Raw genomic sequence first — 27,196 nt, 5'->3', positions numbered from 1 at the left:
TGTGTCCTGAATCATTATTTATCATTTATCTTAAAAACTATTAACTTTATCAAGTTTGTTAAAGAGAGCAATGCTATTAATAATTAAATTCTCTATAATTTGTTTCTTACATTTTTTTTTTCTGGAATCAATTTAATAAAATTTATTTAAGCATGAGTCGGAGCATGTAATTAAAATTACTTTTTTATCTGTTTATATTACTTTTTTGTTACTAAAGCAGAAAGTAATTCTATTGCAAATTGCAGATGAAGCTGATTCATCAAAAGACGATCTCCTTTAGTAGTTATGTACTACTTACCTAATTGTTTCCTTTTTTTCTGTAGTTACATTAATTATTGTTTCCTGTAACTCAAATAATTATTATTTTATTTCATGATAATAATTACGTTGTTGTTGTTGTATTTTCAAATTATATTTAGGTAGGTAGCCGTTGTCTTTGATTTTTTTAGTGGAATTCTGGTGGTTTGAGACGCCAATAAGTTTTAGTGGTTTCTGGTGGTTTACACGGCTTCATTTGGTGGGTTGGTAAAAATAAAGTTGGCAACACTGGTTATTGTCATTAATTTTTATTTTAAATTACAAATGTAGATGTAGTACTATTAGTATTAAGGTTAAAAATTACAAATTTGTTACTTTTATATGTATTACTAAATAAAATAGTTTATTTGGACATACAAAATATAAAGTAAGACGAAGTGATACTAAAATATTCTACTATAGTTCTTATGCCTAACGAAACACTAATTTTATTATAACTGAAAGTGAACAAAAAATAATAATTTACAAAATAAATGTTTAATTTTGTTAAACATATTTAGAAAAATATGACACAAAACAACTACTATCTACAGAAATGGCTTCTAGAAACACCGAAATATACAGTATTCAGAGTAAATAAATTAATGGACTTTGACATAGAGAAACTTAAAAATCATTTGGAGGAAGTATGTTCCTTTATTAAAATATAAAGGGACTATTCCACTGGTTACTGATAAAGCCATTAGCTATCTGACGTATAATAGTATACAACAAATAATAAGTTTTTATAAATTTTTCTTATACTTAAACTATTATACTTAATTTTAATAATTATTTCTACTAATACCTGTGTTTCTTAAAGTTGTTCTTTATTAGTTTCGGTGAAACAAACCCTTAGGGCTCGTCTTATGCTCTACTGGTACAATCTATCAGTAAGCAATGTGCAAAATAAACTTTATCAGTGAACGGTGTAACTGTCCAGGCTTTAAAACATATCTTATTTCATCATTCCAGCCTATTGCAGTCCACTGCTGGACATAGGCCTCCACAAGTTCGCGCCAAAAATGCGTGAACTCATGTATGTTGCCCATAGTCACTACACTGGGCAGGCGGCTTGGTGACCGCAGGACTGACTTTGTCGCGCCGAAGACGCTGCTGCCTTTCTTCGGCCTGTGTGTTTCAAAGCCAGCGGTTAGATGGTTATCCTGCCATCGGTCGGCTTCTTAAGTTCCAAGGTGGTAGTGGAACCTTATTATCCCTTAGTCGCCTCTTACGACACCCATGGGAAGAAACGGGGTGGCTATATTCTTTGGTGCCGTAGCCACACAGCACAGTATATTATTTTGTACTTTATAATATTCTGAACTTGTTTTAGCAAAGAATTGAATTAAAGGCTTCCAAAATTCCAAAATATTACTTCTTAAAACCAGATTGTCTCATAGTTGAACAATGGCCTTTTATAATAAATATTGAAAAAACTAGAAATGAAGTTTTAGTTGATCCATTATGTGCATCTGCTGTGTTACGTGGTGCCCATGTATATGCACCTGGTGTTTTAGGTCTTCCTTCAAGTAAGTTTTTATAATTAAAAGTAGACAATATTCTGTTATAATTATTAATTATGTCATAAATAGTAATAATTAAAGACATATTCAATATAACATAAAAAGATTAAAGTTATTATGCTTTGATTTCTATAAAAAGTAATCATTTTCTTAATTTCTAGATTGTGTTTTAAATGAAAGAATTGATATTTACGGTGCTATGGATGGTAAATGTAGAAGAGGTCTTAAAGTAAAATATGATGGAGACAAAAAGTATGTTGGTACAGGCTATTTAAAAATGTTACGCTACAATATTTTTGATAAAGGAATTCAACCAAGGTATAAAAAAATTACTGCTTAATATAAAATTTCAATCTTCTATTTTGATTTAAAAAAGTGTAATTGGTTTTCTAATTTATTTATTTTTATAAATATATTTGCTTTCACAGTGGAATAGCAGTTCAGACTTTACTACCTGCTTCAATGTTACCCGTTATAAATGAAACTATTTTCCCTAGAGGACATGTTTTATTACAAAATCTACCATCTATTATTGCTGGATGGGTTGTAAATGCCCAGCCCTATGAGTATATTTTAGATATGTGTGCTGCACCTGGCAATAAAACAACACACTTAGCTGAAATGTCGTGTAATAAGGTCAGTTCATGTATACCTGTGTTAAATTTTTCTTTTTTTTTAATACACTATTTGGCAACACTAATAGCTAATAATACATAATTGTATTTGCAGGCAAACGAAGAAAAACCGACTTCAATTATATCGACAAGTAATACAACGTAGGTAGATGAAAAAAAAAGTCAAGTAAATACGTATTATCAAAGATTACTCCAAAAGTTGTAATCAGATCTTGATGAAATTTATATGTGACCACAGGATAAACATCGGCTTTCGATTAAATTAAAAATCATTAAAATCGGTATACCCAGTAAAAAGTTATGTGGATTTTCGAGAGTTTCCCTCGATTTCTCTGGGATCCCATCATCAGATCCTGTTTATTTATCATGGTACCAAACTAGGGATATCTCCTTTCCAACAAAAAAAGAATTATCAAAATCGGTTCATAAACGACGGAGTAATCCCCGAACATACATTAAAAAAAATATACAGTTCAATTGAGTAACCTCCTCCTTTTTTTGAAGTTGGTTAAAAATAAAAAATATAATTTTTTTATATGTTACGATGTTTTTTGTATATAAAATGAATTTACAAATTTTAGGCTGTTATCATAGCGATTGATAAAACTGTTCAAAAAACTAACAAAATACAACAATCTTGTAATACACAAGGTGTTACGTGTGTGAAAGCATACACATTTGATTCAACAAAATGCTATTCTAATGAAGACAATATTAAGAAGGAAAATATGATGGATCCACCGTACAGTTCCAACATGTTTAATAAAATCCTTCTAGACGCACCTTGCAGTGGACTCGGTCAGAGACCTCAAACAAATAATAAAATTACACCAAAAATGCTACAATCATACAAATTCGTGCAGAGAAAATTATTTGATGCGGTAAGTACTTTTTTTATCTATTGTTTGTGTGTCATAGTTTGATATTATTCTGCGAACGATTCACACAGCAGAAGTGAAACTTTTGAAAAGTAGCCTATGAGAGATTTTTTTACTGAGAAAATGTGTAATGTATTCTCATTCTCCCCTATACATTTATGTGTTTCACAACACATTAGCTTACGGACCTTTGTAAAACTCCATTTACTATTTATTTCTCTAAAAAAAATATCAAATTATCATTTAAACACATATTAATTTAATAGTTTTTATGTATTAAAATACGAATATCGAGAGTACAGATAAATAATATTTTTTATTTAATATGTCATTTCAATATCTTTTTTTATAAGGCAAAAGGGATGTGTTCATTTTTTTTTAGAAGTGAATGAGTATAAGTAAATGAACAAAATGAAGATAAAATAGGCCGTGTTCTTTACCTTTATATAAAATTTTCACGAACTACAATTTGTTAACCTCTGGTAGACCGGACTCCCCCGAGCGCGAGCTCCCGTAGTCTCCCGCGGGGTTGAATTCAACCTCCGCACTCGGTCTACCGCACCGTCCGCACGGCGCTGCCCTCGCATCTCCCGCGTAACATGATTCGATAAGCGCGCACTACTTGAGACGTAATTTTTTGCTCATACCTCAGAAGTTTCTCCACTTATAACAAAAAATCTTATATTATTTTGAGGAGTATGAACTAAGCTTTAATTTACTGTATAAAAAGTGTTGTACATGTGCGTATATCAATTATAAAATCGCATCGCAAAATGGTGCAAAAACATGTCCATAAAATATAGTATTATGCATTTGTCTTTAAAGCTACTTATTCTGTTTGCCAATAGTATCTCTGTCTAGCTCTAATAACAAAAGAAATATATTCTAATACAGCAAAGTTTTTATGCTTGAAAATAGGTGGTCTAGATTGCGAGCGCTCGAATCACGACATTTCAATTACACCGTGTAAAGCAATTACCGTAGGTACTGGTTTTGTACTTCATAGTTTATTTAGAAAAACTTACAAAATTAGTATTGAAGATGAACAACGCAGCGATAAAACTAAAAACAATATTTTTTTGGCAATAATATCCAAAGAGGGCGAGGAAGTACACAAAATACACTTTGCATCGGTGTATGATATGTATACAATTTTCTTATAAAGAAAATAAGAAAACTCGATCCAAACATAGAACATAACGGTGCAGAAATTGGCGGGTACGGCGAGACTTTGACCGGTTGAATGTTACTACTATAAAGAGCGAATGAATGTTTGTTCCAATTGGTGTCTAATTTCGTACTAAATGTAATAAAATACGGCTGTAAACTATTTTAAGCTCTATTTTTCTCATATATGGTTTCAAAACGAGTTAGTCATCTAGGGTTGAATTCAAACCCGCAGTAAACTGCGGAGACAAAATTTGTGGTGTGAGTTCAACTCCGCGGTAGACAAGTCATTATTTGTTTTCATCACTAATAAACTCATTTTCATATTGCTTTTTTATTTCGTAAATTCATAAATATATTTAGTTAAATACATTTCTTAGATGCAAATAACCACGACCTTTAACCTTTGTAGTTAATCGTACAATTTGATTACTATGATGATCTGAAAATTATACTTTATTTTTACAGGCAGTTAAGATCTTAAAAGTTAATGGTAAATTAGTATACAGCACTTGTACAGTGACTGTGGATGAAAATGAAGGCATGGTAGCTTGGGCGTTAGAAAAATATCCTTGTCTAAAACTTATACCTGCAGAACCACTGTATGGAGGACCTGGGTTACCAGATGTTGGTTTGTCAGTTACAGAAAGGTAAATTGAAATAACGTGTGAAAAGTCTATTAGGGAAAAAAATAATAAATTATAAATAAATCGGCTGTGTAACTACACTTTTTTTTTTAATAGATGGTTACAAAAAATATAACTTATATGTAAAGTCAAGATATATTTATGCTGTTTGGCACTACGAGCAGTGCAGTGCAGTGCACTCGTGGTCATAGCGTTTGGCATATAAAATATACCTTACTATATATGAATTCTTATTATATTATCTTAATCTTATATATATTATTATTCTTATTATATTACCTTATCTTTATCTTAATATATATAAATTACGCGTCACGTTGTTTTTCCACGATGGACTCCTAAACTACTTAACCGATTTTAAGGACGCTATCACATTTTTCTACAAATATCAGTGTTTTTCACGTACCATTTTAATTAATTAAGAGTCACCCTGAGAGGGTATCTTGGTTTCAAATGAAAGATAATATATTCATCTCCGAGTGAGACCATAAAAATTCTATAGCCCCATACAAACTTTTCACACAAATACAGTTTAACCATCACAGAAATCGCAAAAAATTAAAAAAAGACGGGTCTGAATTGGAACCATTATAGCCTAAATACACTGCACTAAGAAAAATAAATATACTAAGAAATTGTTGATTATTTAGTCCTCTATGCGTAGCGCTAGATATTTTATATAAAAATAAATAATATTTCCATTTATGAGAAAAATAAGAAACGCTCTCAAATTTCTTCATACATTTTTTACAAGTAAACCATCGTCGTTCGTCATTCCGCGCCGAAACGCGCTCATGGAAGCACGGCTGTATCGCTTCAGCGCAAGTAATAATTACGTAAAAAATGAGTTCCTTGTGTGTACTGTGCTTGGACGAAATTGATACTTCACAATCGATTGTCTTTGCTATGCATCTGGTTTATATATAATAATCAATAATAATGAGTAATCTTCGCAATTTGTCTTCTTTTCAACCGACTTCAAAAAAGGAGGAGGTTACTCAATTCGACCGTATATATATATATATATATATATATATATATATATATATTTTTTTTTTAATGTATGTTCGGAGATAACTTTTTCGTTTATGAACCGATTTTGATATTTTTTTTTTTTTTTGTTGAAAAGGAGATATCCCTAGTTTGGTACTATTATAAGGAAACTAGGATCTGATGATGGGATCCTAGAGAAATCGAGGGAGACTTTCAAAAATCGTACGGGTGACTAGTAAATTTAATCATGTTTTAATTAAGTGCTATAAAGCACTACTATTTAATAAAGGTCTGAAGTCGATCTGATGATGGAGAAGAAAGATAGTCGAGGGAACTCTTCAACAATTTATAGCAATTACCTGCTTTTTGATCTTAATTCGTTTCTATTGATGAGAACTTTGCACCTGTATTAGTTATAAGTGCCATTACAGTCTGATGATGGAGACAAAAGATAGTCGAGGGAACTCTTTAACGATTTATAGCAATTACCTGCTGTTTGAACTTAATTCGTTTCTATCGATGAGAACTTTGCATCTATATGAGTTACAAGTGCCATTACAGTCTGATGATGGAGACGAAAGATATTCGAGGAATTACCTGCTGTGTGGTCATCTGTGTCACAGGACCAGGTTTGATGATGGAGCCCATAAACACTCGAGGGAATTTCTCAACAATTTACAGCAGTTACCTTTTGCTGTTTGACGACCGCTTTGATATAATGGTGCATGTGCCGCGTCGGCGGCGCCTAAACACTGACGGTCGCGGGTTCAATTCCCGCTTGGAATGGATATTTATGTTTATACAAATATTTATTTTCAGTCTAGTTGTTAATCCTTGTGGTTCTCCCAACCTAGCCTCAGAGAACACACTAGGCTGTCAGTCCCGGTTGTTATTACGTACACCTGATAGCGAATTTTACTCATAGTATGTCGACGCGTTAGCGCAGCGGTCACAGCACTGGCTGTTGCGCTGGCGTTAGTGGGTTCAATCTCCGCGCAGGACAGACATTTGTATTGGCCATATAAGATATTTGTCATGGGGTGTTTGTGCTTGTGTATTGTGTATGTTTCCGGACCCCCGACACAAGAGAAAAAGCATCCTTGTTAGGTCTACCCATCACTAAAAATTGTAAAATAAAATAATTTTTAACAAAAAAAAAACTGACTTCTAACAGGAAACTAATAAAAAGTGAAAAATAAACTTACTAAGTACAAAGTAATTCGTATTTTGATTTAGTTAATCATCATTACAGCCTATACAGTCCACTGCTGGACAAAGGCCTCCACAAGTTTACGCCACAAATAACGTGAACTCATGTGTTTTGCCCATAGTCACCACGCTGGGCAGGCGGGTTGGTGACCGCAATACTGGCTTTGTCGCACCGAAGACGCTGCTGCCCGTCTTCGGCCTGTGTATTTCAAAGCCAGCAGTTGGATGGTTATCCCGCCATCGGTCGGCTTCTTAAGTTCCAAGGTTAAAGTTAATCAGAAATGATTAAATAAATATTTTATAATATTGAAGAAGTTTCCTGTTTGAAGTCGGTTTTTTTTTTTGTTAAAAATTATTTTATTTTAAATTTACATTCATCATCATCATCATTGTTCCGTTTTCGTTTTTATAAAATAAATAAATTTCTAAAATAGAAGCAGCCTATGTTACTCCTTATTGCATAAGATATATCCCAGTGAAAGTACCGTCAAAATCGGTCCACCCGTTTCAGAGATTAGCCGGAACATACCGACAGACAGACAGACAAAAATTGGGAAAATGTTATTTTGGTATATGGACCGTGTATACATCCGTATGCATTTAGTAAAAAGCAGTATTTTAATATAACTAAAGGACACTTCAATTTTATTTATTTGTATAGATTGTTTACGTAAAATATATTATGTTTATATTATTATAATGCTAAAACTATAATAATATAACTTAAAATTGTATGTGATTTTGAATTACAAAAATAAGCGTATTATTTTATCTATTATATTTTATTGTATAGTACAACGAACGAGTAGTAGATACCCTGACGCCTTAAGACATCGTCATAAACAGAGTAGGGGAGAGGTTCCGTGAATAGTAGGTACTTAGTAACAGTTACCAAGTCGACGTTCGACTTTAAACTTACAACTAAATTTACTAATCAATACCAGTAAAATTAAAAATTAATACTTTCAAGTACCAAGTTTAGTTACGTCGCTACAAAATCGAGCAGATAGCGGTATCAATGTGTGCGTACGCGTAATGTTATTGTGTTGCGATTTAAATACCTAAACTTGAGCGAGTGAAAAATGTGATAGCGTCCTTAATCAAATTTGCACACCGTGTGCAGTTTGATTTAACTTGAAAGATAGGCTATACTTTATTTTTATATAACTACGTTATTATTATATTTAGAGAAAAAGATTAGGCGATACGCCAGGTCACCTAGTAATAATATATATACATTGTATTTCACCGGTCACCTTGACTAAAAATAGAAAAAAATATACTACATTTAAATTAGCATAAGTTTTTAATACCGATAAACTGTAATTAGATAAACTCGTATTTCTTACAGAGCAATGGTACAACGATTTGGTCCAGGAGATGATCATTTAAGACCAGTTGATGATTTATACAAAAATACTATAGGCTTTTTTATAGCAGCTTTTATAAAAACAGGAGATGTGACTAGTTAGCAAATTTATTTGTAATTAAACATAGCTTTAATATGTGATTTTTGTTTTATTATTTATCTAAAACTATGGACAGCGAAAGTATTATCTACTTCACCACTTATTTTTCACCTTTGTGAACAGTACTTTTTTTCAAATGTTTTTGGCCCTAAATGGAAAGTATCATTACAAGCCAAAAAAGTAATTTTCAGACACTATCTGGAAATTATTTTTACTGTCTCTAAGACACGTGACTAAAAATAAGCTAATGCGTCCCGTCACTATTTTCGTAATGCGGATATGCTAGTTATCAAGCAAATAATTAGTTCATGACCGAAACTGAAATTTGGCTTCGATCTCAGTTTCGGCCGATACACGAAACTTATTTATAGACGGTGTACTGTATTTTTACACATTTAATTTAATTTAGTACATTAAACATAATGTAAAAATTTCTGTATAGGTATAACCAAATGCTAAGCCAAGAAATAAAACTAGAAAATGAGTCTTGACGAGACTAGGCAAGATTTCAGATTACTTTTGTAGAGCTAGGTCTCATGATAGTATTACCCGAATTGCAACATGAGGAATCATCTTGAAATTATGCCTTATTAGAGAAGGGGTAAATGAAGATTGAAATGTACTTACAATTAATTAGTAGTTTTATTAATTTACGCGTACCCCTGTTTATTTAAATCAGAATATTAAGAATTACAAATTTTATTTATTTAATTTAGGTTATACTCTATTAATTAATCACTCAGAGGTATTTTTTCATCTACTTTAAGATGATTTTTGGCCAAACTCGAATCTAAGGCCAAAACCAATTTAATTAGGTGAACCGAAACCCAAATTTCAGTCTGCAAATAATACCACCGCTATTAATAATATTTTTTATTTCTTTTCCACTTAAAACTAACCGCGTATTAGTAATACTTACTTAAATAATTTATTATTTGTTCCGTCATCGATATCCGGAATCGAAAAAGTATTTAAAGAGATTAGAAGAGTTCAAGGATTTGGATCGGAAGAATGGAGTTCAATAAGATTTTCAGAGGTTCAGAAAAAATCCCTTGCGGCAATAACTCACGCGCTTTTGCTTCAGAAAGATGAGTTGCGTAATACTTTATAAGGCTTGATTAATTGGTCTACTGAAAAGGAGACAGTATTATCGTCGAAAACCCTTTTTGAAAAAGTAGAAAATTTATTCGATAAAGATTCTAATTTTACGAAAGCATCTGACGACATATTGCAAATAGTGTGCGGTAGAAGAGCGGATTTAGTTCAGTTACGCAGGGACTTGATACTAAAACAAATTCCTGACGAATATATTAGTGCTTTTTTAGAAAAGGTAACGCCTAGTGCAGTTAACTTGTGCAACAATGATTTATTTAATAATTACATACAAAAAATAGGGGGAGCAGAAAAACTTTATCAAAATTTAGGTACAAGTTCGTTAATGCAAAATCAAAACGCTAATATGGGTCGAGCTAGTACTAGTGGATACAGAAGTAATTCCTCAAATTTCAAGCATCTTAAAAAAAGTCCCTTTCGAGCTCCCCGGGGATTTCACGGAAAAGCTAAGCCCAACCAACGAAAAGGAGGTAAGGACAAGAGATACAACGCGAGGCGTACGGGATATATCTCCTGCAAAAAACAAGATTCGTCGCACATGATTACAAAAGCTTTCAAGGCAGGTGTTTTATGCAATATCAACATGTTTGGCAAGATTTAGGAGCTCCACACCACATCTGCAAGCTTTTGGACGGTATTCACAATCCCTTTATAATAAAGCCGCCTCTGGTATATCCAAGCCAAATGGTAATTTCCAGTTTCGCAACAAAGATATTGCCACTAATGTACAACAAATCGAAAGCATGATAGACACCCAGATTCTCGAGGAAGCAGAAGTTTCTCCCAGTTACTTATCAAAGTTTTTTTTAATACCAAAACAAGATGGGTCGGTTCGTCCAATTTTCAATTTGAAAAAATTAAACAATTTCATAAAAGTCGGGACTTTTCGGCTATACAGTCATTTCCGTATACTGTCTTTCATACAGAACAAGGACTGGATGGTAAAATTAGATTTGAGCCAAGCCTATTTCTATCTGCCGATTGCGCCTCAACATCGCAGGTTCCTCAGGCTGAGCTACAAAGGAACTCTTTATCAGATGACGTGTTTATCTTTTGGCCTATCGTCGGCGCCCAAGACGTTCGCGACAGTCACAAATTGGATAGCAAAGAGCCTCCAAATACGATGTGTGGTGTACCTAGACGACTTTCTGCTGGCCTAACAATCCTACAAGCTGCTTCAACATCAAGTAACATTTACAATACGCCTGTTACAACATCTAGGATGGACAATCAACTTCGACAAATCTGTTTTGGTTCCGACTCAACATCTGGAGTTTCTAGGAGTTACTTGGGATACACGAAACAATTCAAAATCCCTGTCGGAACCAAAGTGCCGGACGCTACGCATGGCACTTCGAAAACAGTTGTAGAGAGGCAGTTGGTCCGTAAGACAGGCCGTCCCTAATGGGGAGACTCAGCCTCCTTCGTCGTACCCCGCGGGAAGCTTCATTGCCGGACCGTACAACAGTACAGTCGACGTCTGCCGAAATCTCACCCCTACTAGTAGAGGATTATTCCGGAACTGGTGCGCACAGAAATGGAGTGGTGGATAAAGATGGCATCCAGCTCGTTACCAATACACACGGATATCATCTCACATCTACTCAAGACAGATGCTTCGGATATCGGGTGGGGAGCCCAGCTAGGGCACGCGAAGTTAGCAGGTTAGTGGACATCAACACAATTATCCTGGCACGTAAACTGCAAGGAATTATTTGCGGTCCATGCTGCGACACGCCACGAGCAACGGCAGCTGAAGAATGCTCACATATTGCTTCAAGACAATCAAACTGTTGTAGCTTACATAAACAAGGAGGGAGGAACGCGATCAAAGAAGCTCCTAAATTTAACGAGGGAATTACTAATGATGTTGGATCATTTAAATATACATCTGACGGCACAATACCTCCCGGGCCGATACAATACGAAAGTAGACGCGTTGTCGCGTGGGAAAGTGGCCCCAGAATGGCACCTCTTGGAGGCGGCGACAAAGATAATATTCAAAATGTGGGGGACACCAGTAGTGGATTTGTTTGCCTCGGAGACAGCTCGTGTAGCAATAGATCCAGACGAGAAAGCTCTCACACGCAATGCTTTTCTTCATCGCTGGAACTACAGCCTAGGCTGGCTGTTTCCACCACCCAACCTCATACCCCAAGTGGAACAAACCTTTTTGGACAGCAGACCTACAACAGCGGGCTCTAATGAAGCCGTTTTTAATACCAGATATTCCCCCAAGTACTAGTAGATACGAAAACAGGCCATCATCCACCGGAGGTGCGGAACATACTCTTGGAAGCATGGTTGATTTGAGGTGGACAGATTTAATTCAGGATTGGACCGAAGAAGAAAATTCTTATTATTAACAAGCTGGAGAAAATCAACTATCTTTACTTACATGTCAGCTTGGAACAAATGGAAAAAGTGGTGTACAACCCAATCAGTTGATTTTTAAATGTCCAGATCCGTCATCAGTAGCTCGGTACCTAGCATATCTCCATAACAATGAAAAACTAGCATATAGAACCATACTGGTTCGTAAGTCGGTTATTTCGACCTTTACTAGGACTGCTGAACAGATTATATCTTCGAACTTTCTCGTGAAGCAGACGTTAAGAGCTATATCAGTAAAAAAAGGTAAGAGCAGCAAAACCTCAAATTTGGAATCCCATACTTCTTTTAGAGTTCCTAAAGAATCAGAGCCCAGATGAAGACAATTTATTTCGGGTTTCGAAACGCACTGCAATCTTAGTTCTACTTGCATCAGGTCGGAGAGTGCATGATCTTACACTATTGAGATCTGACTCTGAGCATTTAATAGATGAAGGTAATTATATAATAATGTGGCCCGCTTTTGGTTCCAAGACAGATTCTGCTGATCATAGGCAATCGGGCTGAAAAGTAGGTTGGTACATTGGTTGGTTGGTAGGTAGTAGTACATTGGTTTCGTCAATTGTTGAGAATAACGCATGAAAATCGTAAAGCAAATTCTTAGAATTATTTATTACACATCGTAGGCAATGTAACCTGGTACTTACGCATATAATGAAGAAAAGAAAAAAGGTAATTAATATGGCCGCCAAGGCACTCTGTTGACAAAGAGCATAGACAAACCCTGAGGGCGCTGGTGGCCGGAAGCAAGGGGGGCACAACTACATACGAACACTAGTACATTGGTTTCGTCAATTGTTGAGAATAACGCATGAAAATCGTAAGGCAAATTCTTAGAATTATTTATTACACATCGTAGGCAATGTAACCTGGTACTTACGCATATAATGAAGAAAAGAAAAAAGGTAATTAATATGGCCGCCAAAGCACTCTGTTGACAAAGAGCATAGACAAACCCTGAGGGCGCTGGTGGCCGGAAGCAAGGGGGGCACAACTACATACGAACACTTGAAAAACAAAGGCTAAAGTCAACATGGATTCTGGATATCTCAGGAAAAATAATAGGTAAGTTTTATTGGTTGTTAAAACTTTATTATGTAAAATTTTATTTATGGCAATAATATTTATATAGGTAATTTATAATTCTATATCACATGAAACTTTGCAAATATTTGAGGGTATTTGAGATATTTTTTTGCATTTAAAATAAATTAATTTCGTTAAGCTATATGTATAAATATTCTGTAATGATACAATAATTTATTTATTAATAATATAGGTAATAACTTATTCACTTTATAATATAAAAATGTAAATCACTTTTTTTGTATAAACTTATATTAAATAAAAAGTTGTATAATTATATAGGGCCTGGTTCATCGGAATCTGATAAAGTTTATCTCTCATGTAAGTTACAGAAATATTTATCAACAGGAAGTAAAACAGTCCTTTATATATCTTTAGGTATTCATCCATAAATTACGTCACATGAATTTTAAGATTTTTTTGACCCCTCCCCCATCGTTGTCATAGCTAGTCACATTTATCACAACCCCTCCCTAACTAAAGCTACATCACATATTGCAATTTTACATTTAGTTAATAATTATAATAGTTCAAATATCATGTTTTAATTCTAACAAAATAGTAATATATAAAATATAATTATATAGATTATGGTATATTTTAAAATGTGAGGTCACAAAATTTTAAACTCCTTCCCATCCCTTGACACACAATGTCACCCCTCGTCGCCCCCCCCCCCCCCCCTACATGTGACGTAATTTATGGATGCTCCCTTAGAAAAAAACATATAAACTTTTATCTGTTGGATTGGGCAGCGGTGAAACAGGTCCTATGTTTATAATTTTTCTGTTTTGTCAATAAGTAAAATTTATTATAGAGATTTCTTTTGAGTACAGATTCCTAAACCACAAAGCTAATAGTGCCTACCTAAATACGACAAAATTTCAAATCTTTTTTACAACTGACCAAATTATAGCTTACGTACATTATTTTGTACTATTATCGATAAAAAAGATACTGCATAGATATTTCAAATTATATCTTTTCAACGTGCACCCATATTCCTGACTCAGGTTTCAGTAAAAGAGCAGTCTTATGAAATTTAACCGGATTCTCTGTCTTTGGCCCAGCAGAGAATTTGAAATTCCTCATCAGAGTGACAATAGCCGTTTTAGCGACGATCATTGCAAAGCGACTACCTGAAAACAAAATTTAGAAATTGGTTAATTAAAAGCTTCCATACCTACTAAGTTATAGTTTTATACATTGGCCCTCACAAATACACCTCTTAATTCAGAAGTGCAGAAAACATGGGAAAACCCCAAAAACGCCCAAGTCTGCCGGCCCCAAGACACTTCTTTATGATCTATAATTCTATATTCTACAGATAACGTTACCTTTGACGTCACTAAACAAAGATGTTATGTAAGCACACCTTTATACGTGAGTCTCAATGACAAATTATATCTTAATCTTAATATATATAAATTACGCGTCACGTTGTTTTCCACGATGGACTCCTAAACTACTTAACCGATTTCAATCATATTTGCACACCGTGTGCAGTTTGATCAAACTTGAAAGATGGGCTATATTTTATTTTGATATATGCAATTATTATTACATTTAAGAAGAAAAAAATAAGGCGGTACGAAGTTCACCAGGTGAGCTTATAATTAAATAAAATATATATAATACTAGATTATATAAAAATTATATACGTATAATAAATTGTTAAATAAATAAAGAAAACGGGACATTGAAAATTAATCAATGAAAATCAAATCTTGGTGTTGGTGAAGCTCGCAAAGCTGCGGACCGAATGCTTTTTTGCAACAAGCATGATTTTCGTGGCTGGGTCTTACAATACGGCCTCCCAAACTGGTGAAGTAGTGAAGGCTACTAATAAAAATAAGCCAAGCACAATAACAACTATACCATATACCACTTAGCTAAGAATAAATACTATTTTAGAATATACTCACTAGCAAATAACGTCTGCTTGACTCTACATTATAAGCATTAGGTAGAGTGGAACGTCAACCACTTTTTCTATTGCACTATATTTTGAAACTATGATATCATCATCTTAAGGGTTCGTTTAAATGATAATAATGTATATGACAATTTAAACTATCTACGCATTTAAATTAATAAATATGTATTAATAATGTATCTATAAATAATAAATAGCTAAATAGCTTTCCAATTACCACTTTTTTTTGTGACCAATTTTTTTTTAGAAATTAGAATGAGTAACAGCATGACCTTAAAGAAGATACATAAAAAAAAATGCCATCTGGACTTTTTTGTAGACGTATTAAAGAGGTATAATTTCAACACACATTTTTGTAAACTCATAAATAAAATCCTTCGGGACCTCCTTATCGGAGAATCCTTAGGGACTGACTTTCCGAATATATCGCGAACGAACATATATATATATATATACAAACGCGCGTTTCTACACTTTTATATAATTTTTTTTGGTGGTACCAACTGAAAAACCTTTACACGCTCTTGCACAACAATTTGCTAAATATCATGACGTGATCAAATGCATAGTTTACGATTCTTTAAAGTACAGACAGAAAAACATTAATTTTTATATAGGTATTTTATAATATACATATATACCTGGTTATAGTGAAAAGTAATTTGTTTAAACATACATAAATAGTTTGTGGTTTTTGGTAACAGTAAGAATACAACCAATCCAAAAATAAGTCTTACGTGATTCAGCAATTCACATAATTACAATTTACATCTAGAAATCCAAATAAAACCAAACTAACAATACTAATACTAAAAAACTAAAATAATTACAAGTTTTCCTGTTCACAGCCATCTTTTTATGATTTGGTCTATCATTTAAAAATTAGTTCTAGAATCTAATATATACACCGTCTCCTACGTAATATCATACTTTTTTGTATATCAGCTTCCATGGTCACATGCTTGGACAAAAACAGGTTCTGGCGTTTTTTTGTTTGAAATTTACAAATCTAAAATCTTTTTGTTACATTCTCGTTTTGATTGTCTACATTATTTTAATATGAATAAGTGTTTAATATGTTGAACGATCTTTAATTCATTATTATTTAAAGAACATAATCTCATTGTTTTATTTTGTGATATAAGATAACAGTGTATTTACCTTGTTATAAAATTATATTGTTTAGGCAACCGCCTTCATTGTGTTAATATCAATTATTCTACGGTGTAAAGTATAAATCAAAAGTACTTTTAAAAGTAATTAATTAAATTGCAAATAATTAAAATGATAATTGCTTTAATGACTTTTTTTCTCATTATACATCTCCTATATAATTATCTTTTATTTTTATTTTCACAAGCATTGAAGGTAAATAAAACATTTAATACATGTACAAAAACAGTCACTTTTAACCGACTTCAAATAAGGATGGGGTTGCTAAATTCGACCGTATATATATATATATATATATATATATATATATATATCGTATGTAACGGGGATAACTTCGTCGTTTATGAACCGATTTTGATGTTTTTTTTTTTTTTTTGGAAAGGAGATATCCCAAGTGTGGTACCATGATAAGAAAACCAGGATCTGATGGTGGAATCCTAGAGAAATCGGGGGAACCCTCTAAAATCGTAGTGACGACTAATGCGTTTGTTATTTTTTAAACGGTTTTATTTAGCTCACCCCGTTTGTTTTATTTTTTATTATTCTTGGGTCAAATTTAGTAATTCAAATTTCACCCTCTTCCTGTCAACCGATTAATCTGAAATTTTGTATACACTTTGGATTTTGGTGACAATACAATTATGTTTATTCATTATCATTATAAATTCAAGATGGCCGCCGCTACAAAATGGCGGATAACGTAGGTTTTATCAATCCCATCAATATGGGTATCAAATGAAAGGGCTTAACAAGCAGAATACAATATACTATAAAAAATTGAAATACAAGATGGCGGCCGCTACAAAATGGCGGATAACGTAGGTTTTATCGATCCCATCAATATGGGTATCAAATGAAAGTGCTCAACCAGTATAATCAATGTACTATATAAAATTAAAATCCAAGATGGCGGCCTCTACAAAATGGCGGATAACTTAGGTTTTATCAATCCCATCAACATGGGTATCAAATGAAAGGTCTCAACAAGTAGAATACAATTTACTATGCAAAATTGAAATCTAAGCTGGCCGCCGCTACCAAATGTCTGATAACAATTTTTTATCAATCCCACCAATATGGGTATCAAATAAAAGGGCTTGACAAGAAGAATACAGTGCACTATACAACCTCAATATTTAAGATGGGCCTTGCAATAATGAAGCACTAAATGAATTAAACAGAATGCGAAATAAAAACTAAAAACTAGAAAATAAAAATAGGTAAAAAAACTTTTTAAGTTAAACGGTTTTATGTTAAACATACATTGCAATGTTTAAGATAAATGTACTAAAAACCAAAAAATAATAAAATAGATACAGTCGTGGGAATTATAAACATATGCATAGACTAGACTAAAATAAAACCGTGGGGCACGTCAATTGTCTACAAATTATCGACTTAATGTGCGATAGAAGAATCGTTTAATTCGTCGTTAAAATAGGCAGTTGGCCCGCAGACGGTGAGGAAATTACTTAATATTTTCTTGCTCATGGAAATTCCAATAGTTATACACTCCATGTAAATAAAAGAGATGTTTCAACTAGTTTATCGTTGGACATTCACACTGCTGGCTGGCGAGGAATCGTTTCACTGCTCGTAGTTTGTCTTTAATCGACAAAACATATGATAAAGGTACTACTCGCTCACCACTATGAAACCCTAAAACTCGCTTATAATCGAGCTTGCTAGCTTGTTTCCACATTCTAGCCCTACTTATCACACGTCCATCGTTGTCGGTTGAACAACTGCCTAATTATAGTGTAACATTACAAAACAAACATTTTAATCAACGATTGTAGACAATTGACGTGCCCCACGGTTTTATTTTAGTCTAGTCTATGCATATGTTTATAATTCCCACGACTGTATCTATTTTATTATTTTTTGGTTTTTAGTACATTTATCTTAAACATTGCAATGTATGTTTAACATAAAACCGTTTAACTTAAAAAGTTTTTTACCTATTTTTTTCGTCTACTTACGTTGTATTACTTGTCGATGTAATTGAAGTCGGTTTTTTTTTCGTTTGCGAGCAAATACAATTATTGAAGGTCTATAATAATATACAATATTATAAGGATATATTTTTACTTCAAAAGTTAAGGAGAATATATTACCAATGCAGTTTCTTGGTCCAGCTCCAAATGCCAAAAATAGATGTGAAGGTCGCTCTTTCTTCTCTTCCTTCAAAAATCTTTCAGGCTTAAATTTCTCTGGTTCGGGATAAATATCTGGGTCCATGTGAATACCATAAGCGGGTATTGCAACAACATCGCCAACTTTAAGTTGTATTGAAGTGCCAGGAATTGTATATGGCTTTGTACATGCTCTGTCAATTCTACCCAATGGTGGATACATTCTCAAAGTCTCTGAAAGAATTTGCAGTGAGATGTAATAGATTATGTTACATTTGACAAACATAGAGCAAATAAATTAAACCTGACTCACAATGACGCTGAGTTTGTAGACAGGAAATGACTTGATTCTATACAACTTATATTAAATTAAATTTATACAATAACTAGCTGTGCCCGCGGCTTCGCCCGCGTAGAAATCAGTGTGTCACAAAGTTTTCCCGGCAAACTTCCAGTGAAACTTTCATCAAAATCGGCTTAGCCGTTCCGTAAACCTTCCTCTTGGAGCCCTCTCTCCATTGGTGAAACCGCATGAAAATCCGTTCAGTAGTTTTTGAGCGAATCGATCACATACACTTTTGGGGACTTTGTTTTTTAATACACTAACCGTCGCCCGCGACTAAGTCCGCGTGGTTATGAAGATATACATTACTATAAAGATTTTTAACGCAAATTATTTTTTATTTCAGTCACTTGAAATACTTATCACACTGAGTAACTTTTTAAAAGGCACAATTTAGTATAATTTAATAGTTATTTTTATAAAACCTCTCTATACACCACATTTTTAGTTTTATTTTCAGGCTGTATATGTTTCATACAAACTATCAACCCTAATTAAACCCTCTTAGCGGTGGAATATCGCAAAATCCGTTCTTAGCGGACGTCAACTAACTATAATCTACCTCCCTGCCTCATCTTTGTCCATCCTGGATGGATGGACCATCCAGCGGTTATTAAGTTCTCGTGATGAGTGAGTCAGTGACCTTTCTCTTTTATATATATAGATTATGATACATTATTTGGACACCTTCTCGCTATCTATAGAGCATACACTTTAAATTTCTTTTACACTTAAAACATAGGACTTTCATACAAACTTCCAACCCCCCGTTTTACCCCCTTAGGGGTCGAGTTTCGTAAAATCCGTTCTTAGCGGATGTCTACGTCCTATAAGGAGCCTACCTGCCAAATTTCAAGTTTATAGGTGTTATAGTTTCGGAGATTTCGTGATCAGTGAGTCAACCTACCATCCCCCGTTTTAACCCCAAAAAGGGGTTGATTTCTAAAGATACATTATTTGGACACCTTTTCATTATCTATAGAGCATACATTTTAAATTTCAAGTATTTTACTTCTAAAATATAGGACTTTCATACAAACTTCCAACCCCCCGTTTTACCCCCTTAGGGGTCGAGTTTCGTAAAATTGGTTCTTAACAGATGTCTACGCCCTATAAGAAGCCTTTCTGCCAAATTTCAAGTTTGTAGGTGTTATAGTTTCAGAGATTTCGTGATCAGTGAGTCAACCTACCATCCCCCGTTTTAACCCCAAAAAGGGGTTGATTTCTAAAGATACATTATTTGGACACCTTTTCATCATCTATAGAGCATACATTTTAAATTTCAGGTCTCTTACTTCAAAAACATAGGACTTTCATACAAACTTCCAACCCCCGTTTTACCCCCTTAGGGGTCGATTTTCGTAAAATTCGTTCTTAGCGGATGTTTACGCCCTATAAGGAGCTTTCCTGCCAAATTTCAAGTTTGTAGGTGTTATAGTTTCGGAGATTTCGTGATCAGTGAGTCAACGTACCATCCCCCGTTTCAACCCCAAAAAGGGGTTGATTTCTAAAGATACATTATTTGGACACTTTCTCACCATCTATAGAGCATACATTTTAAATTTGAGGTCTCTTACTTCAAAAACATAGGACTTTCATACAAACTTCCAACCCCCGTTTTACCCCCTTAGGGGTCGAGTTTCGTAAAATCCGTTCTTAGCGGATGTCTACGTCTTATAAGGAGCCTACCTGCCAAATTTCAAGTTTATAGGTGTTATAGTTTCGGAGATTTCGTGATGAGTGAGTGACCTTTCGCTTTTATATATATTATAGATTATAGATTATAGATTATAGATTATATGTCATAGTAGATAAGGATAGAGTATCAAAATCTTATACAAATTTACCTGCAAGGGACTTCTCGTCGTTTCTAAAGGATTTAAACGTTAAACACATTTTGATACATTATTAATATATACCTTAATTAATTAATTTACTCTTTATTGTACACATAAAAAGAAGTTTACAATTTATAAAAACATTACAAGAGGAAATGTACGACAGGCGGTCTTATCGCTAAACAGCGATCTCTTCTTAAGTAATTAACAAAGGTTTGAAGTAAGCAAATTTAACAATAATCTTACTAGTACCTGATACTGTTGCCTCAAGAAAGTCAAGCTGTGAGAGATGATCGTAGGATAATTCTTGCCCTTTAGTAATGTCTTCAATATGAGCTCTTAATTTCTCTTGTAATTCAGGATTGACTGCCATTGTGTGGAAAAAGAATGATAGCAATGTACTCGTAGTCTCAAAGCCGGCTAAAAGAAATAGTAACGCTTGTGCATCTAATGTGTCATCATCTAAATCTAAAACAAAATAAGGGTATCAGGTTAAGTAATTAACAAATCAATTATTTACTATAAGAATATAGCACAAAATATTTGAGTGTGTATGTATTTAATACATTATGTAGGTACAGTCCGCAACAAAACTTAAGGATACCACACATTTTTCATTCACTGATTCATTCATTTCACGTAAAGATGGTTTCTGTAACATTTTCTTTCTGCTTAAATGTCTAGCATTATGTAGGAGACGCTGAACTTTTCTTACACTGCTTTTTACACCGGTTGCAAAAGCGATTTTATTCGCTGTTCGCATAAAATTTAAAAAAATATTCGAAAATTTGCCATCATTTATGACTGCGTGGTTATGGTGATAAAATAGCCAGCACGCTCCCCCGATTTGAATGCTATGGAAAATATTGTTTAGGTAAGCTAACACGTGCTGTACTTTAGGGTTAAAAAATTTAAGTGTTGAGCAAATCCAAAATTATATTCAAGATGAGTTTTAAATGTTAGACCTAGATCATGTTTAAAACCTATGAAATGCTTTCGAAGAGGCTGATTGAAATAAAGAGAAAAGAAAAATAAAGTAGGATGTACTCATTTGAGAGAAGGAACACCCTAGGGGTTTTAGGACGTACTCATTACTAAAACAAAAAACTAAAAATATCCATCAGTTTTTTAATTTTTTATACCTAGGCAAGTGTGCAATAGATTTATCGCGCAATTCAAGAGGCACGATATTACTCGGGACCTTAAGGAACAGTAAATACTAGCTGTCTCTTTCTAATTTTTGCAGGAATGTCATGACTAACAGTCTTTAATGGTAAAGTCAAAAAGTTAAAAATATTCTTACTAAGAGTTGTAATTCAAAATGTGTAGGTAGTGTGCTAAAGTTCTGTAGCAGATTCTTATTCTAAATAAACTGTTAAATAAATAAATAGAGAAATGGAAATAATATAAATTACTACTATTAATTACTTACATCTTTTAGAATTTTCGCCGGTTTTTGCAAGTTCCTCTTTCTCAGTAATTGCAACATCAACTAAAAGTTGCAAAAAGTCACTTCTCCTGTAATAAAAAAACATTTGAATCATACAAATAAAAATTTTCTTTTTAACTGTTTAATAAAACACTCATACACATCAATACTTACTTAGATTGAGCGGTCATTCTTTCAGCTTTAGTTTTTTGTAATATTTTCACCAACTTTTTAGTTGATTCATGGTTCATAAATGATATATTAATAAATCTGAACATTGAAGGCATAAACATCAAAATAAAAAAGAAAAACATCCTCTTAGGAACAGACATATAATTAAATTTCTCTGCTATCTAAAATAACAAAAACATGCTCACAAAGTAATAATAACATATTAAGTAAGGCAACAAAAAAATTGTGTTTTACTGATAGGTCCAGTTAATATATGTATACTTTAACTTACTTTATAAAATTCTGCATTCTCATCTTTGAGTGCATCAGTACTTATCCCAAATGCACATACACCTGTAACTTCTAAAGTAAAATGACCAGTCATCTCTTTCAGTTCAATTTCAGTATTATCTGAAAGGATTAAAACTATTTGCAAAACAAAGATACCAAGGTAGTTGATAAGTATCCTCAATTATTTTTTTTAATACAAATAGGTATAACACAATTAGAAAAATTTTAATATTTAAAATGTCATTTTCCATCATAAATCAATATAAACAAAGAGGATCATCGAAATGTATGTACGTGCATATCATTACAGTCTATACAGTCCACTGCTGGACATAGGCCTCCACAAGTTTACGCCAAAGATAACGTGAACTCATGTGTTTTGCCCATAGTCACCACGCTGGGCAGGCGGGTTGGTGACCGCAGTACTGGCTTTATCGTACCGAAGACGCTGCTGCCCATCTTCGGCCTGTGTATTTCAAAGCCAGCAGTTGGATGGTTATCCCGCCACCGTTCGGCTTTTTAAGTTCTAAGGTGGTAGCAGAACTGTGTTATCCCTTAGTCGCCTCTTACGACACCCACGGGCAGAGAGGGGGTGGCTATATTCTTCAGTACCGTAGCCACACAGTACGTGCATAATTTTAAAACAACTGCACCAAAACAGATATTATTATTTAATTATGTTTACTATTGTCGAGACAGGTTTTTAAAAAAATAAAACTGAAAAAGATCTAATATGTAAGAAATACACAGATTAATGAAGTATATATATATATATCTATGTATTAGCTGACCCCGCAAATGTTGTTTGAACCTACCCGATAAGCACACAAAATTTTTTAAAAATCGAATCAGTCGCTTCGGAGGAGTATTGTTACTAACATCGTGACTCGAGAATTTTATATATATTAAAATAAAATAAATATATATATATATATATATATATATATATATTATAATTGATATTAATTACAACCTAAATTACATACTAACCAAAACGCATCAAAAGTTCAACCAATTGATCAGAACAATGTCGAACTAATGGAAACATATTTTTTAGGCGAGCTGAGCTGAACGTGGGTGTTATTAAGCTTCTCACTGCCTTCCATTCTGAACTCTAGAAATAATTTTTTTCTAATTATATTAAATAGAATATGTATAATAGGCTGAAATTGTAAAGTTTTAATAAAATAAATGTTATTAAATAACATGTACTTTTAAAGCCAAAAGTGATCTGCTTAAATATCTTGGTTCTCTCGTCTTTATAGTACTTCGGTCAATAAAATGATCAGAGTCACTAATTGTGATAGATTTTATTAAATCAGGATCTAAGACGTACAAAACTGGTCTACGCCCTTCAAAAAAACCTAGAAAAAAAAATACATAAGTAATGTAAATGAGAAAAAAATATTTAGTGCAAAAATTTTTTTTTACTTACCACCATAACGGTGTCCTTTAAAATAATTGTACACATCCAATTGATAAGATATAAAGGGCTTTTTACCCATAATTCTGGTTAACGCATTTCCAAAGAAAATAACTGGTTTCATAAATTTAATATTTCGCTTTTCGAAATAATCAAACGTTTGAGTGTAATAAAAATAAAGATAGAATATTAAATTTAAAAGAAGTAATAACTTCCAATTTTCAATAATGAAATACCATAACTCTTTCGTCCCAGTATTAAATTCCATCTTGTTTTCTCAACTTTTAAAATTAAAAACGATGTTTAACTTTTAGATCAAGGACCGATACTACAATCAAAGAGTACACAACCAAAGTACACAGCTACTGTAGACCATATTATACTTATCTATGACAACTCATATGACAACTACACACTACACAGCAACTATGCAGTAGGTATGCAGCAATCAAATCTACCTTAAAATACTCTTTGATCAAATCAAGCAGCAATTGCGTTTTAAAGCTGTAGTGTAGCCAGAGTATATAATTATAGCCGCGTTTAACTTTGAATTTGAAGCGGGAAACTTAAACGCGCGCGGTTGTGTTTTTTCTTGCTACTATTAAAATTACTTTAAATATAGTTCAGATCAGGTGTAAAGTGTATATATTTAGTTATTTAGTTTTAGTTTTGTATTTAGTTTGTTTTTCTTCTATTTTCGGTAAGTGTATGTAAATATTTATTATATAGAATGAACGAACCTCCGGACCCGGGTGGCGGGAATGATTTTAATTCACAATATATTCCGCAACCTAGCAATTTTATTACAATTGATTACGATGAATCGAGTATGGAAACTGATCACTCTATGAGTAAAAAGCCACTTAAGAGATCTCGTCTTCATAAAATTTGTAAACAATGTAATAAAAAAGTTAGAAAAAACGCGGGAAACCAAAAAGTTGGTTGTCATTGTTCGGAGTCTGAGAAATCAGATGAGACAAATGAAAATAATAAAAATGTCCCCGTTTCGGTACCACAATCACAGCTCCAACCTGATAACACTGTCTCTAAAAATCCCATAGGCAGAAATATTTATAACGAAAATGATGTGTCTCCTTATTTAATTCATGTTCAAAAAATTACAAAAGGTGATAACGATGGAACGATTTTACACCCAATCACATTCGGAGATTTCCTTATGAAAAATAAAATATATAATATTATTAACGGCAGCTTGAAAAAGATAGGACGAAACCGAATTTCTGTAGCATTTAATAATTTTAAAGATGCGAATTCTTTTTTAAATAATAGCCTGCTTCTTGAAAATAGTTATCACGCTTTTATACCATCTTTTAATGTTATTAGAATCGGTATCGTTAGGGGTGTGCCAATAGAATGGTCCCCAGAAGAAATTATAAAAAATATTTCTACACCTATTGGTTGTGGTAAAGTTGTAAAGGTTAGACGTTTAAATTACAAAACTGTTGTTGAAGGCGCTACTGTGTGGAAGCCCACACAATCAGTAGTAATCTATTTTGATGGCAGGGTCCTCCCAAAAAGAATTTTTATATGTTACAATTCTCTTCCAGTCGAGCTTTACATCTTTCCCACAATCCAATACTACAAATGTTGTCGTTATGGACACACAAAATTGCAGTGCAGGTCTAAGCCAAGGTGTTTAAAGTGTGGTCAGGAGCACACATCAGAATCATGCAATGCCAATGATGATAATTATTTTTGCTGTTTATGTTCTGGCAACCATATGGCAAATAGCAAAGCGTGCCCTGAATTCAATAGGCAAAAATCTATTAAATTACATATGGCTGAAAAGTGTGTATCATATGCAGAGGCTAATAAAGAGATACCAGCATCATACAAATCTTATTCAGAAGTTAGTAAAGAAGTAAATATTAGCCAAAATCCTAATAAATCATACAAAAAAACATTTATATCTAGACCTCGGGATCCTATTAAGCCTAATATAGGTTATGATAAAATTGCTCATAAAAATATAATAAAAGAATTTTCATTCAATGAATTTGAAAAAAATTCAACTCCAGTAGATATCATTAACTCTAAAAATGATTTTGCCAAAATTTCAGATGTGCTTTCACTATTACAGAGTTACTTACAAAACAACAAAAGTTTACCGTCCATCGTTGCCCCTTTAATACAGTGTATCGTAAATATAATTCAAAATGGACAGTTCCCAGATAATAATACAGTGGAACGCCAGAAGTGTAATTAATAAAAAAAACGACATAATTTATTTATTAAATAATTATAAACCTTTTTTATTTTCTATCTCAGAAACTTGGCTTAGGCCAAGTAATAATCTTAGGTTTCGTAATTATAATACCATCACAGAAGATAGACTAGATGGTTTTGGCGGAGTAGCCTTTCTCATTGAGAAAAACGTTCCTTTTAATTTAATTAATATTCCTGTACATAGTTCTGAACTTTCTATTTTAGCTATAAGTGTACATAACATATCTTTTGTGTCTGTATATATTTCTCATATTTCTAATAATATTTTAAATGAAATAAATAATATTTTAGCATCACTTCCAAAGCCGTTAATAATAACAGGGGATTTTAACTGCCAGCATCAGTCCTGGGGTAGTTCAGTAAGTAACAGTTATGGTAAAAAGCTTTTAGATATTCTGGATGTAAATAATTTGTGTATTATTAATTCTGGAGAGCCTACAAGGCGGACTCTGCCTTTTGAAGGTAAAAGCGTGGTGGACTTAACTATTTGTTCACCACAGTTTGTGCCACAATTAACATGTTCTGTATTAAGTTCAACCTATGGAAGTGATCATTTTCCTGTAATCACTTCTTGTGCTATTAATAATGTAAATATACCAAAATAGAACATAAAACTGCTCCCTAGATATAATCTTAATAATGTTACATCAGAAACATGGGAGCAATTTAGTAATAAAGTAGATACAAAATTGCTACAATTATTGTCAAATGATGCACTTATTGATGCTCCTGTTTTCACGGATGTCTTGATTGAAAGTGCTAATGAAATCTTCCCAGTGAAAAATGAAACTTCTCATAT

General features: G+C 33.1%; 2 protein-coding genes and 1 long non-coding RNA gene across 3 annotated transcripts; 1 reads left to right on the top strand and 2 right to left on the bottom strand.

Moving 5' to 3' along the window:
• Positions 1-540: 540 nt before the first annotated feature.
• On the top strand, positions 541-8,862 carry LOC123656460 (tRNA (cytosine(72)-C(5))-methyltransferase NSUN6). The gene is made up of 7 exons (XM_045592139.1): positions 541-944; positions 1,634-1,829; positions 1,985-2,141; positions 2,252-2,459; positions 3,040-3,339; positions 4,972-5,153; positions 8,704-8,862. The coding sequence occupies exons 1-7, from the start codon at positions 825-827 to the stop codon at positions 8,822-8,824; spliced, it is 1,284 nt and encodes a 427-aa protein (XP_045448095.1). The 5' UTR covers positions 541-824; the 3' UTR covers positions 8,825-8,862.
• LOC123656461 lies at positions 3,749-4,406 on the bottom strand. Its single transcript, XR_006743548.1, has 2 exons — positions 4,362-4,406; positions 3,749-3,999 (listed from the first exon to the last, which is right to left on the bottom strand). It is a non-coding gene; the product is annotated as an uncharacterized LOC123656461 (long non-coding RNA).
• Positions 8,863-13,353: 4,491 nt separating the features above from the next.
• LOC123656215 (cytochrome P450 9e2-like) lies at positions 13,354-24,610 on the bottom strand. Its single transcript, XM_045591919.1, has 10 exons — positions 24,163-24,610; positions 23,940-24,091; positions 23,718-23,841; positions 22,729-22,847; positions 22,440-22,618; positions 22,269-22,354; positions 21,089-21,304; positions 18,638-18,889; positions 14,337-14,550; positions 13,354-13,567 (listed from the first exon to the last, which is right to left on the bottom strand). Exons 1-9 carry the CDS (start codon positions 24,416-24,418, stop codon positions 14,387-14,389), a joined length of 1,548 nt encoding a protein of 515 aa, XP_045447875.1. The 5' UTR covers positions 24,419-24,610; the 3' UTR covers positions 13,354-13,567; positions 14,337-14,386.
• Between the last annotated feature and the right edge of the window lie 2,586 nt (positions 24,611-27,196).

Source organism: Melitaea cinxia, chromosome 9, assembly GCF_905220565.1.
Source record: "Melitaea cinxia chromosome 9, ilMelCinx1.1, whole genome shotgun sequence".
Classification (NCBI taxonomy): Eukaryota; Metazoa; Arthropoda; class Insecta; order Lepidoptera; family Nymphalidae; genus Melitaea; species Melitaea cinxia.
This window is presented reverse-complemented; position numbering and strand designations above follow the sequence as displayed.

Coding starts and splice junctions, on each gene's coding strand:
- LOC123656460 (XM_045592139.1), top strand. CDS start 825: ATGACACAAAACAACTACTATCTACAGAAATGGCTTCTAGAAACACCG. Junction 3,340..4,971: donor AGAGAAAATTATTTGATGCG/GTAAGTACTTTT, acceptor TTATTTTTACAG/GCAGTTAAGATCTTAAAAGT. Junction 5,154..8,703: donor GGTTTGTCAGTTACAGAAAG/GTAAATTGAAAT, acceptor TATTTCTTACAG/AGCAATGGTACAACGATTTG.
- LOC123656215 (XM_045591919.1), bottom strand. CDS start 24,418: ATGGAATTTAATACTGGGACGAAAGAGTTATGGTATTTCATTATTGAA. Junction 23,842..23,939: donor GATCACTTTTGGCTTTAAAA/GTACATGTTATT, acceptor AATTATTTCTAG/AGTTCAGAATGGAAGGCAGT. Junction 22,619..22,728: donor AGAATGCAGAATTTTATAAA/GTAAGTTAAAGT, acceptor TTGTTATTTTAG/ATAGCAGAGAAATTTAATTA.